At 37.5% G+C, this 14,683-nt stretch overlaps 1 protein-coding gene across 1 annotated transcript in view; it reads right to left on the minus strand.

Moving 5' to 3' along the window:
* Positions 1–4,265: 4,265 nt before the first annotated feature.
* Positions 4,266–14,683, minus strand: part of LOC145998321 (UPF0415 protein C7orf25 homolog) — a 10,646-nt gene continuing 228 nt past the window's right edge. Inside the window, exons 2-5 of the mRNA XM_083134727.1 lie at positions 13,083–13,177; positions 11,812–12,187; positions 10,499–10,764; positions 4,266–4,455 (exon numbers count right to left, since the gene is read on the minus strand). Of these exons, the coding sequence (XP_082990853.1) occupies positions 4,369–4,455; positions 10,499–10,764; positions 11,812–12,187; positions 13,083–13,177 (824 nt within the window). The 3' untranslated portion in view covers positions 4,266–4,368. The remainder of the gene's footprint in view (positions 4,456–10,498; positions 10,765–11,811; positions 12,188–13,082; positions 13,178–14,683) is intronic.

Consider the following 14,683-nt stretch of genomic DNA (forward strand, 5'->3'; position numbering starts at 1 on the left):
TCCGAAGGAAATTGGCATTTACACGTTGTAACCTGCTGGTTGCGTACGTGGAAACAAGGGCAATATAGCCTCGTGGAAAGCGAGGAGAGGTCCGGGATCAATTTGTTGTACGCGCTTAAGGTTAAGCTACAACCAACAGTTACAATCTCGAATTGTTGAGGGTTATGGCCTGCGTTTATCGCTGCCGCCTCAGTCTCAAAAGAGAACCAATAATTATTATTTATGTGAACTCAAAAAAAGAAAGGGGTTGTAATCCACTATTCACACAATCAAAAAAAAAAAAAAAAAGAATTATATTCAAAATACGTGGTCACAAATATCATGGAAAATTTCACTCAGGTTTGACCAATTTGTAAAAGATCCTGCAACTCAGAAAATACGCACACTAATCCAATATAAATGCATGTATAGAATCAACATCACTCCATAAACTTCATCACTTGTTTTCCTTACTAATAATAATTTTGTTCCTTCTCCTTTTTCTTTACGCGAAGTTTATAAACAAAAAAAGGGGCAGGCACAGAATAGTATGCAAATTTTGAAGATTTTTTGAGTCACAAATTTATTATATCCAATCTTGGACAAGAACAATTAACTTCTCAAATAACAACAACATGAATAATATTTTATCGTGTACAAACCTAGTTAGTGTATCATTTAAGAATTCATCTCAATTGCAACTTTAACAATTCTTACTGTCGTTCTACCATTTGTCATTTGACATGTCAGAAATATGTATATATATATATATATTACAAAATTTTAACGAAGTACTAGAACACGGACATAGTTCCAATTGAACCCTTTTAATTACACATTTTAAAACCTAATATGCCAAGAATTCAAACATTTACAATTTATCAAAAAATGATCTAGTTTTTTGCCACATAGCGTTCCTTTTGACAATAAGTAATACTATATTCCCTACTTCTATTTGATGCTCCCAGTATTTTAATTTAATTTGTGCCAACCTCGCGTGATTATTATTTCAACATTTAAGAAGTCGCAATGGTGCATGTCAAGTGTCTCGCGTACGCCTTGGTAAACTTTAATAATTACGCAAACATCGCAAGTTAATTCACGTTATTATTGAAACGCAATCAATATGACTACTCGTTGCTGTTTAATTAGATAATGTACGTTAGTTGCAACTTAGAATAGCTAGTGTTTCCGCCGTTCGCTCTTTTAGTCCTTTTTTACTCATTTAAACCTTTGACTCAATCACGTTAAAGATATACCAATCTATCACAGTTCACGATCTTTAGGCTTCGCAGAAATAAAGGAGGGGAGACGACACTGTACATACCTCCGTTAAGCTGCGCAAGGAGTTCCAGTCACCAATTCAACACTGCTAAGGACGGTTGATCAAAAGAAGTCCTGTCTTCCTTCTCGTTCGGTCATCAGAACATTGGCATAACGTCTAGAAACGTCCATCGAGTCATCCTCAGTCACAATTCTGGATCCTGATTCGGGTTGTGAGAAAAATGCCCAAATCTAACTGGACGCCGATAAAGTTCACGCATTCGTCAAATGCAACTTTCCATTTACGCGTATAAAGTTTATCAGGGAAAAATGAGTTTGGCCTCGCGTTGAATCGTCCAAATTCAGAGAGAGAATATATCGTATGTTGCGTGCAAATGAAGTCAGAAAAGAGGTTAAGTCTTGCCCGCGAGGCAACTTGCACACTTAACCATGCAACACACTATGAAGCTGTCTCCCTCTAGTGACCCAAGTCACGTCGTTGTTTTCGCGAAGCTTGTGAAGTCGGAACTGCTGTAGCCTTCTGCTCGAGAAGGGAGCGTCGAGCGAGAGGTCAGTGGAGACCTCTAGCGGGGACTATTATAATCAACCAAAAACAAAACAAGACGCAAGGCGTACGAAGAAATGAGGAATTGTGATGCTTTTCCACGCGAAAATACAAAAACGTAGGAAAAAAGTCACAACGAGCAAGTTTGTCTACTGTAATTCTCCCGATTTCTCGTACAATACTCTCTTTTAACTCACAGATGGTGTGCAGATTGTCTTTGTATACTTTATTTTTTAGATTTCCCCATTTTTCTTTCCACTTTTATTCAGAACTGACCCTGTTACTCTAAACATTTTTACGAGGTTTAATATAGTGGTCCTATGTGCAACGGGAACATCAGGAAATTTCGTTGCAAAACGTCGTCGCACTTCTCCACAATTCCTCTTCCCGAAGTAACACTCGACAAGATAAATCCTTTGTTGTAATGTAACTTTTGTGGTGCCATATTAAGCCACAATCTTCAGCACAACTTCTGAGGGAGGATTATACTGGCGTCAGTCTGCAACGTCAACAGAAAGGGAAAGAGAGCGAAAAAAAACACTGTAGCGTGCGACTGTCATGGACCCCGTTCACCAGCAAAGACAAGCGCTGACACTGGGCTGCGTGCCGCCGAGTCTCGTAGCGAATGTTAGGGAATGCTCTGTATTTGATTAGGTTTCTTAAGGACAAGTTTTTTTTTTGTGAAATAATCTCCTCCTTTCTACCCCTTTTTATAATAATTACCCTTGCACACACGTTTACATGCATACATACAGGGTGAGTCACAAGTCTCCATACAAATGGTGAAAACAGTGACTAATGTTTATTTTTCTCTTTTCAGGCAGGTGAACCAAGGAAAAAGAGATTTCATTAACGAAAGAAGAACAGATTGACATCATCCTGTTGGCTGGGAATGGTACCACCCGTCATGTAGCACGTACATTCAATGCAATCCACAGAACACAGATAACCCATGACACTGTGGCCGAACTTATCAAGAAATTCAGAAGGACAGGTTCCGTTGCCGACGAAAGCAGGCCTGGAAGACCAAAGACAGCAACAGATGAAAGGAGGGTAATGCATATGCCACGGTGTCATGGGTTATCTGCATTCTGTGGGTTGCATTGAATGTATGTGCTACATGATGGGTGGTACCACTCCCAGCCAACAGAATTATGTCAATCCGTTCTTCCTTCGTTAGTGGCATCTCTTTTTCATTGGTTCACCTGCCTCAAAAGGAAAAATAAACATTAGTCACCATTTTCACCATTTGTATGGAGACTTATGCATATCTATTGTGTCTAATGCTATTTTAAATGCTTGGCATATTCTTACCAAATGAGCTAATTTTACTTTCCTTCAAAACTTTTAATATTTCTAACCATTTATCATCCATGTTGGGAGATGACAACAGTGTTTTAACAAATGTTTTTTTTTTCTTTTTTAGAAGAACAGACCTCTTATACTGTTTGAGGAAGTTTTTAGTCTATCCTGACCTTTGTAATGAGTTGTGTATGTGCTGTGCAGGTCTCTCTATACCCCCCCCCTTTTTAACTTTAAGATAAGTTGTGGATACGAGAATTTTTCCTTGTACATTTTGAAGAGTGCCAAATAGCCATATGCGCCGACGCATCCAAAAATTTTAACTCATTCATATGAGGTAGATTCAGACCAAAGCAAGTAGTTTCCTTTTCATTTGCTACATATATATAAGGCAAAGAATAATTATTTATCATTCATATCTATGAAAAATAAAAGTGCTGCTACAGTGTACCACAAGAAATAAAAGTGTTGATTAAATCTGATTAAAAAACCTTCAGTGGCAGGAGGGAGAGAGATTTGGAGTAAATCCAGTTCAAATTACGTGTTTGTGTTATTTGAAAACATTGCACTCACTACACAAAATAAAAAATTCTTCGTAACAGGCACATCCATAACTTGGTTCATAACATTTTGTGTGAAATCCATGGAAGTAAACAGCTTACAATTCCCTTCAAGCTGGTTGTCTTTTGTCTGACTGCAAAATCTATGCCTAAAATTAATGTATACGCTGAGCTCTGAATCAATGATATCACGGTAAAAACAAATTCTGAAGTGTAATGACAATAAGGAAACTCCTTTCTTTTCTTGTTTTTAATGACGATATACATCTACTTTGTTATGATCCCATTTTATGTTCCATTTTTCTGCAATATACATTCAATCTTGATGGTGCCATAGTAAGTGTTATACAATTTTCCTTGATATTACATTTTCCCAAATTTTAACTTTTTCTGGCTTGGTCCCCTGAAATACATAAAAATCGAGGTTTTACTGTATTTTACAGAAACTGTACTATGCTATGTTGATTAAAGTTGAGGGGCGCCCAAGAGCCACTTCAGCCTAGGTTGCCACAGATCATTAATAAGCCACTGTTGAAAGCATTAGATACAACTTGGTCAAATCAAGGATAATGTGTAAGATAAAAAAGTACTTGTATAAACTGCTTTATTCCTGCAAAATATTACAAATTCTATCAAACAAAACTCAAAAATATAGTTCATATTTTACTTTCAACATAAAATAAAATGATCAAAACTGAATCAACATTCTTCAATTGATTTACCATCTTTCTCTTTTCCTTCTGTTAAAGCTCTGGATTCGTGAATAACAACCGGAAAATCAATTCCCTGAAAAATATGCATAAAAAGATCCAGTTATGGGTTAGAAAACTACGTATGTAAGTTACTAGAAGAAAGTATCAAACACCAGTATGAGTTTTTAATCACTGCAATGATTTACTTTTAGGTATGCAAATAAAACTGGAGGCACATATTTTTGGTAAATAAAAAAGCAAAATGTTGGTACAAAAACAGTAAATAAAATAAAATTGCTTTGTTATAGCAGTGAAAAATTGTTCAAAAGTGGTGTATAAAATTACATTATATATTCCTAAATTTGATTTTAAAAATGCACTTATTACCTAAAATAAACATATCCCTTCTAATAGCACATTTATGTAGTTACTGCAGTATTAAGTTTATTTCTGTATGAAGGGGTCTATTTTTGCTTCTCAAATATTTACAGCAGAATTAATCAATTTTCCGTGAATTGCGTAACTCACAGGATAATTCAAACTTCAGAAAGTGTTGAGTTGGTAAATAAAATAAATTTCATCTTTAAGAGTCTATTCATATTAGGGGTAATAAAAAAGGTGGTTGATAATAAGAAGACGTGAGTGAGTTACTAAATTATTTCCATGAAACTTACTTGTAAATGTTCATACATTTTGGTGGCCTCTGGCAAAATTAATAGAACATTTACAAGTTTCGCAGAAATAATTTAGTAACTCGCTTAAGTCTTCTTATTAAGTCTATTTTGCATTTCATTTCGTGACAAAACAAGGTAGGAAAATGCACCTCACACCTTTTAGAAATATGAAAAATTAACATTACAATGTGTTATTTCACATTTCTTGTTTTTATCAAAAACGAAATACCTATCATTTTGCTGTAACTTATCTCTATACAAAGAAAAATTGGAAAGTGTGGAACAGGATTTCCACTCATTTTGTCTACACAAATTGTCTGACTTTTCCAGCAACTTTAAAATATATTTCAATATCCATCAGTATTGTTTTTACTTTTATAACTTGGTGAAGGAAGGCAGATGTTTGAAGTGGGGAATATGAAAATTTAGCTCACGCTGCAACACACCTCTTCCTCCTTCCCCCTCAAATTACTCTCTGCAAACGAACACCTGCTGTGGAAAAGATGGTAATTGCTAATGAGTGAAAAATCAAAATTTGCAGCATACACAATGGGTGGTATCACAGTCACCTTGTAATTAAGGGGTGTCACCTGGTGGAGACACATTGCACAGTGGTTTAGATTCCACCTTAAACAATCATGTTTAATATTCCTTAAGTTTTTTATTTTTTAAAGAACATTTTTGGGATTTTTTTCAGTCAGGTTAATTCCTTGGCATTCCCAGAACACTGAAAATCCTATTTTAGTATAACATGCTGGTTCAAATGTTCCTCACTGACAACTTATTTGAAATCATTCATGTAAAATGAAGATATCTCAAACATTCCTTTGGAACTGTTAAATTTGTTATTGTGCTTTATACGTATGTATTGTGTTCATAATTTCATATTCAAGATGAGGAAACTGATATTTATTTCCTAAAAGCTCAACAACTTTTTCCACATGATATATCAGTGGCGTATTCTGAAAATTTGACTTGCTTTTCAGAATAATTCATATTTATTGTACATATTTATTTTACATATATTAATTAGATACAATAGAAATACAACATCATGCAAGTAAAACAAAAACACAATCCCGACAAATTTTCTGTCAATGTATATGAAAAAAAGTTGGTTTACCAGCAGTAAAGCAGATAACATGGGCAAATACACCACTGTGATATACATACACAGCGACATACACTGAGGAGTAGCGAGTCTAGCAGTGATAGATCAATGATCTCACGGATCTAATTACATTTAAAATCACAATAGTTATTGTCTTTTCGAAGGCACAGTTCATATGCAACACTTTTTTGTTTTAACATGCTTCTCACCCCTCAGTGCAATCTCCAGGCAGGCTGGAAGGAGTTACTCCAGTGAGTCTTTCCACAGCCAGACAAGTTTTGGGTAGAGCCTGCCCCAGAAAGGGAAGGGAATATTTCTGGGTTTAATCCCCCACCTCCTCACCTCGAAACCTCCGGCCAGTGCAATGGTTGAAAGTCCGTGCTTTCAGTTACCCCAGTCTATCACCTATATAGGGTGGGTGATAAGAGGATTGGTTTCCCCGATTCCCTTTCATTTCACCCAAGAAGCATGGGGGAGTAATTCCAATATTTGCATCACAATAGAACATGGCTTCAAATCTTATTATTTATGAAATGGGGAAAGTGAGTATTTTGGGTACCGACGAATTACTGGAAACAGTTCCTTTTTCTCCAATAAGGAAAGAAATTATGCTAAAAAACAACTTTTTTGGTTTTAGTAGTATTATTTTTAAATACATCAATCTTTTGTCCGAAAGTATGAGAACTCAATACATTCCGATAAGCCTAACAATCTGAAATTTGTATATTCGTGGTAGGGTTGGGGGTTGGTGTATTGTACTTTGTCAAAGTAGTGAAAAACTGTACAAGGGTCAAATTACATACACAAAACATCTTATCTCTTTTCTCGCTGTGCTAATTTACATTTTTGCCATTTCAGGTCACTTTTATGGTTTCTGAACTTTAATTGTGATGTGACAATAAAAATGACTAACGAACTCATGGTACTGATGAGGAGTCATAAACGTTCATATTGTACTCGGAATTTGAACTCAAGATTTTTTCCCAAGTTTTTATTGTTTTCAAAAAGCACTTTCTTAAAATTATTTGTCTGTGTGTGTGCTTGCATGTCCTGCAGCCAACCATCCCTTGGGAAGGTTCATTACCGTTATCATTTCCACCACCTCTGACAGCTCATTCCTAAATGACCTTCACAATCAACCAAACCTCATGGTCTTGAACTCTCACTCGCCAGCTGGCCGACTCCTTCATCTACAAACCCACCACAGTTGACCTATCCTCCGCACACCTCAACAAAATCCAGGACTTCAACCACACCCGTGGCCCCCTGAAGGCCTGACAGCTCCTACCACATCCATGTTTATTCCTGATAACCCCCGCAGGTGTTCTATCTACTGCCCAAAATTCACAAACCTGGCAATCCTGATAGACCCATTGTGTCCAGCTATAACTCACCTACAGAACGAATCTCAGCCTTTGTTGACTCCCATCTCCAGCCTCTTGTGAAAGCTCTGCCCTCCTACCTCCGTGACACCAACCACTTCCTCCAGAAAATCAGCACCCTTCCACCATTGTCCCCAAACACCATCGACATCACTTCCCTCTACACCAACACACCCCACTCCCATGGCCTCCACTCCATAGAATTCTACCTCAATAGCAACCTCATAACCCCAGCACCAACTTCTTGACCCACCTAACCCACCTTGTCCTCACATGTAACAATTTCGCCTTTGAAAACCAACAATTCCTACAGATCCGAGGTACAGCCATAGGTACCAGAATGGCCCCATCCAACGCAAACCTTTTCATGGTCAAACTTGAGCAAGAGTTCCTGGATACCCAACCCCTCAAACCCCTCCTCTGGCTCCGCTTCATCGATGACATCTTCATGCTCTGGTCACATGGAAAACCATCCTTATCAGCTTTCCTGGACCAACTCAATCAGTTCCGTTCTATAAACTTCACCTGGACCCACTCCTTCAACCAGATCACGTTCTTGGATGTGGACGTGCACATCAAGGGAAGACATCTGAAAACCTCTATCCACATAAAACCCACCAACCATATGCAATACTTACACTTCTCCAGCTCCCACCCGATCCACACTAAAAAAAGCCATTCCATTCTCCCTGTCCCTCAAGGGACAGCACCTTAACACTTCACCCACCTCCCGCCAGAATTATAACCTCCGCCTACACCAAGCCCTGATCAACTGAAGATACCCCTCCATCCTGGTCACCAAACAAATATGGTGAGCTGTCTCACACACCACTACCACCAAGAAACCTGCTGCCACCAACCCACCTGCACTCTCACCCAATATCATCCCCACCTCAACAAAATCAGGCACGCACTACACTCTCTTCTCCATAGTGATACTGAAACAAAAAACATATTTCCCGACAAGTGCAGAGTGGTTTTCAAATGCCCCAACCTACAAAATATCCTGGTCCACAACACTCCTTCACCACACAAACAACATCCCCCTGCCCATAAATGCAACTGCCCTAGGTGCAAAACCTGCCCTATTCTCTTACCTCACACACCCTCCAGGTGCACACGGCCACAAATTTACCCTCCACCCCAAAAGAACCTGCCACACTTCAAACCTGATCTACATTCTCACCTGCAAAATCTGTATTGATTTTTACCTGGAGGAAACATCAACTGCCCTCAACCTCCGCATCAATTACCACTGCTCCTCCACCCACAACCTGGACTTCACTGTCGCCGTCCATACCAACCACCACAATATCAGTTTCAATGACTGCTTCTGGGTAGCGATCATCCTTCTCTTACCCCAACCTGCTAACACCTCTGTTCGCAAAAGATGGGAAAGGGCTTATATATCAGCCATGAGTGCAACCACTCCACCTGGACTGAACAAGCACACCCAGTAACTTCCCCACCTTATCCCCCCTTCCACACCCTCCCACTCACGGTTTTCGACGAGCCTGGAGTCAGTTTTACACACTTCTTCGATCGAGACCTGGCAACTCTGCAGGTCTCCAACTTCCGGTTCCGTCTTTCCTCTTACTCTGAAGATGCAACGATAAAGGTTGCAAAAATGCAATTTTTTTACTGTCTGGTGAGCGTTTCCTTTCTCCTTCTTTGCTTTTTATTTAGCCCTATTGGCCCTCCTTTCTTTTATCCATTATATATATATATATATATATATATATAAAACTGTGAGTGGGAGGGTGAGGTCGAGTGGGTGAAGATTGGGTGGGGCTGGTGGGATGAGGTGGTAAGTTACTGGGTGGCCTTGTTCAGGCCAGGTGGAGTGGTTGCACTCATGGCTGATATATAAGCCCTCTCCCATCTTTTGCGAACTGAGGTGTTGGCTGGTTGGGGTAAGAGATGGATAATCGTATACCAATCACCAATATCCCTTTCAACGACTGTTTCCGGGTAGTGATCATCCATCTCTTACCCAAATCAGCCAACACCTCAGTTCGCAAAAGACGGGAGACGGCTTATATATATCTGCCATGAGTGCAACCACTCCACCTGGCCTGAACAAGGCCACCCAGTCCCCTCCCCACCTCATCCCACTCCCTCCCCAACCCATCCACCAGCCCCACCCAATCTTGACCCACCTGACTTCATCCTCCCACTCAGTTTTCAAGGAGCCTGGTGACCAAACAATGGTTTTTCCATTTTATGCACTACTACTTCTTTTATCTAGACCTGGCAACTTTGCAGGTCTCCAACTTCCGGTTCCGTCTTTCTTCTTACACTGATGATGCAGCGATAAAGTCTGCGAAAATTCAAACTTTTTCACTGTCTGGTGAGAATTTCCTTTCTCCTTCTTTTATATATATATATATATATATATATATATATATATATATATATATATATATATATACAGGGTGGGCCAAAAGTATGGAGACAGCAGAATAAAAGTTCAATGACACACTTTACTTCAAATTAAAAATTTTAAATGGAAACCATAGCTTGTGACACCTCAATTGAATAGGAAAATTTTCTCACGAGTTCAATGGTATGCTTATTGTTGCTCTAGCACCAACTGTGATGAAGTTATTAACGTTTCTTTGTTGTTGTCACCCCAAACACAGCGGTTGAAATCATCTGCAATCACCCTCGTGCTTCGCACGATCTGAATGTTCTGTTTGCATCAAAGCCATGCTGTGTTATGTCACCTGCAATGATAAAACAAACAAAGAAACGTTAATAACTTTGTCATGGCTGGTGCTAGTGTAACAATAAGCATAGCATTGAACTCCTGAGAAAATTTCCTATTCAATTAAGGGGTCATCATATGCCCTATAATATTTTCCTCCTCCCTTTACAAACCTTGTGTGTGCAGAACAACTTTTATTAGAGTGTCTCCATACTTTTGGACCACCCTGTATAATGATTGTGTATATATAAAATTGCATATACCTGACTCCTTGCACCCCGAACGAAACCTTCATTTGCAGTCACTGTCACAGCCTTTAAAGCATCTCCAGTTCCAAATATTATCCGAGAACGAGTTTTTACTTTACCACTTAGTTCAAGTGCCTCTGCCCTTTGCGATAACTGGTCAGGAACCACACAGATTTTCTCCATCAATTCTGCCGAACGTTGCTTCTCCTCTAAACCAGCCAGGGTGTTCACAATGCTTTTGAAGTCTCTTGCAGCAGATTCACAACATATAAGCTCTTTTCCTAAGAGACAGATGGAGAACACTTGAACAATGGAAAATGATTATATTATTTTAGTCAAGTTCAGCACATGACTTTTATATCTTGAATACTTAAACAAAAAGTCAAAATTTTAGAAGAAAATATATCGATTACCTTTATTCTTATTGAAATTCAAGTAACACATGGAGCAAAAACAGTGTGGCAACAAAGAAAATTTAACAATGCACTAAGAACTTGCACCCATTGTTACTAATGCCTATACAAATACAAAAAATATACCATTTTTTCCAGCCTCAAATATAAAAGGAGATTTATACTTCGGTGTTCAATTAATTCATCTGTAAAATTAATCATAAAGTGAGAATTTACAAATTGATTAATAAATAAAACACAAGTCGGGTGTGGTTTAACAGGTTATTTCCAAAAACAACAACATTTTGGACCTGTTGCCCAATCCTTCCTCAGCATAGTCCAAAGAAACCACATTAAAAGGATAAAAATGAAATTAAGAAAGGTTAAAAGGAGTTTACAGGGGTGTAAGATGGTGATGTGCATATTTTACGCAAGACTGCTTGTGGCCACAATCCATTTTTTAAATCCTAGGACTTTTATCCTTTAACTATTTTTTATTCCTCTTTTATGAATTAAATACTTTAAATCCTTAATTGTAAGTTTTCCTAAGTACAGTAGTGTATTCACAGCTCAGAAAATGCAATGTGTAGGAAGAATATTTTTAACCAAAGTAATTTAGTTTATTATGCACAAAAGAGGTAAATTCAAGATTTCACCTATGTACATTATTGCAAGCTTAATCTTACATGTCACTTGTGGTAATATGAGCAATTTGCAGACCTCCGTGGCAGAGTGTACTACAATGCCAGGGGTCCTGGGTTCGAATCCTGGCCTGAGCATGGGTGTTCTTTGTGAGTATTCACCAATTATCACTCATCCTCATCCTCGCAATTAGCCAAAAGTGGCAGAAAAGCAATGCTAAATAACAATAATCATATTAAAAATATGGCAATTTAAAATAATGTATACTCTTTAACATTTAAATGTAATCCGTACCTTGAAATAATTCATCCAATATAGGTTTGACTGGCCTCTTTCTTTCCCATTCTGCCTGAATAGTTAACAGTGGTTCTTTAAACACAAAATGGCATCTTCCATTGGTTAATGATGAAACATAGGCTATCATTGTTGTCACATCCAAGTTTAGCTTAGTTGCTGAACCAATATTTGTTACTGATTCACAAAGCTTATTTTCTGTTTCTTCCTCTGGGATCATATCAAAACTAAGTTCTTCCGGTAAGCTGCTATTTTCAACACAAACTTCTGTCCACTGACAACTATCGGACAACCTTTCCCCTTCAGCCACCACTCCCTTGTCTTCCAACATGCAAGCTAAAGTACTCTCAATTCCATTTGAAAAACTAAATGTAACCTGGAAAAATGAAAAGGCCATTAAATCATAGCTTACGCCTTATTCCAACATTATTAATAATGTGATTTTTCACTTACTTTTGTTGTCATTAAAAAAAAAAAAAACCACACAATAATTACGCTGTTTCAACAGTCTTCAGGTAAGCAAACAAGGATAAAGAATCTGATGTCCAAATGGTCACAGGTTGGTTTCAATTCATATTTTCCTTTCTCTTCTTTCTTTATTATTAGTTACAAAGAGGTAAAAACTTAACGTGTCATATAACATATAGAGACAACCACAAAAATTTTGGAGGAAAAGTCATTTGCCCTACTGAGAAAAGTCCAATATAGCCACACAGTGCTATGGCATAAGCAGGGGACAGATTTTTAGGTGCTAAAAATGTGTAAAATATTTTGAATGCACAAAAATATTCAATATGTGTTCTGAAAATTAAATAAACAATGTTTAGTAACATATTTGCACATTTCTACTAAACAGTCTGTAGCATGGTGAATGCTTACTCAGATTTTTTTTCACACATGGAATGTATTGGACCCACAATTGCTCATAGAACAGCTTTCATACCCCTCCAAAAAAAAACCTTCCTAAACAAATCTGTGAAATAGGAACAAATTTTGAAAACATCTGGAGAATACTTGCATATAATGAATTCATTTACATATTTTAGTTGGGAATGGCCAACTTGTTCATTGTAATAGAAATTGCTCAAAATCTTTGATAAATTATATTATTTAACTGTGGGAATTTATTTTTCTCCCTTGAATCTCGTATCTTTACATGTAAATAACATTCTTGTTGGCATACCCTTATTTTTTATGTCTTTATTACTATAGTAAAATATGTGTTACGCTAAAACTTGAAGAATAAATAAGACAAGTAAGAATGCACTAACCTGTGGTGTTGTAAAGAAAAATGGATGTTGCTTTGCACATTCTACATACTCTTCAGCTTGATCAAGAACACTACGTTGACCAAATTCACCTGCACCTGCATATAAATTATATTTATATGAAGGGCATTCCAAGATACAATATACCAGTATTATATACATGTGTAGACAATAATTTTCTCAAAGATTGTCTTTAGATTTGTAATGGTATAATGACATACAAAATCGACATCAACTGGAAAACGTTTCAAAGTGTTATTTAAATATATGATAAAACAAACCTTTACTTCATAAGAGATGTGACTGTACTACTTCATATGAACTTAAGTCTAATGAGACTAAATCAGATACAGTTCTTGCATTTTTTTTAACACCCCTTTTCCATCCCTTGTCAATGGAGACTAAGTAATGCATTCAACATAGATACATGTAAGCATTGCCACTTCTTTTGAAGCCCCAGATGATTGATTGATTGAGTTAAAAGTTTTGGGTGCGTCGGCAAATCAGGCCATTTTGCAGCCTGCAATGAATGCGGGGAAGATCCCCTTAACCAAAAACCCTTACCTTAAGTTTAAAAAGATAAAAAAAGGGATGTAAAAAGCCCCTCAAAAAAAGGTTAAAAAATGCAGGTTGTAAACAGTCCTCCATTGGACAAACACAACACATTAAAAAGGTAAGGAAAGCTTAAAACTGTCTCAGAAAAAGTGGAAGAGACCTGCTCTTCTCAAAAACCGAAAAACCCAGATCATGTCAGCAGTTCGAGATAACATGAAATAAGGGTGCACTGGCCACAAAGAACTAGAGCAAGAGAATTTTGTGCTTCCTTAATTCTCCATTTCAACTGTTAGGGTGTGGCTGGACCTTGGCTGATTCCAAGGCATTTTTTTCCAAATTTTCCTCTCATTTCGGAAAACCGCTTTGATATTCCAAAATTTGAAAAATTACATATGTTTAAAATTCCTTCTGAGGCATTCTCATGAATCTTCGTGTGGTTTGCTGCACCTGTTGTCTAGGTATTACCAATAGTTTAATAGACTTAACGTAATAACAAAACTATTGTGAATATGTAAGCAACAGGGAAAGCAAACAACACAGAAATTAAAGTGAATGTTTCAGATTTTGTAATATCATAGCAGTTTTTCGGAAGATGAAAATTTGAAAACAAATGCACTTGCGTATGCCAAAGATTCAGCTGAGCCTTAATAAAGATAGACAGATAGAATTTGAAATCATGGGTGTGTCAGCACTTAGGCTATTTTGCACTTGTCATATTATATGGGGTCGAGCCCCTTACCATAACTAAAATGCAACTAATATAACATAACTATAATGTCGGAGGACTAAAATTTTCTTACCTTGGTTAAAAGCTGAGGCTGTAAAGTGGCACTAAGCACACAAAGGACAACACACACACAATCCTACACATACTGGCCGTAGATGCCAGACCCTCGCTAGTCTGCAAAATACAGTCCAGGGTGTAATAAGTGGAAGGGTCATGCCCTAAACCCCAAGTGTCAATAAAGAAAATTTGCTACAATTATTTTTTTTCCATCCATTCCATATTCATTTTCAAATATTACTTATTGAAATAGTTCAAGACTATC

This window comes from Lepisma saccharinum, chromosome 14 (assembly GCF_977018435.1).
Source record: "Lepisma saccharinum chromosome 14, izLepSacc3.1, whole genome shotgun sequence".
NCBI lineage: Eukaryota > Metazoa > Arthropoda > Insecta > Zygentoma > Lepismatidae > Lepisma > Lepisma saccharinum.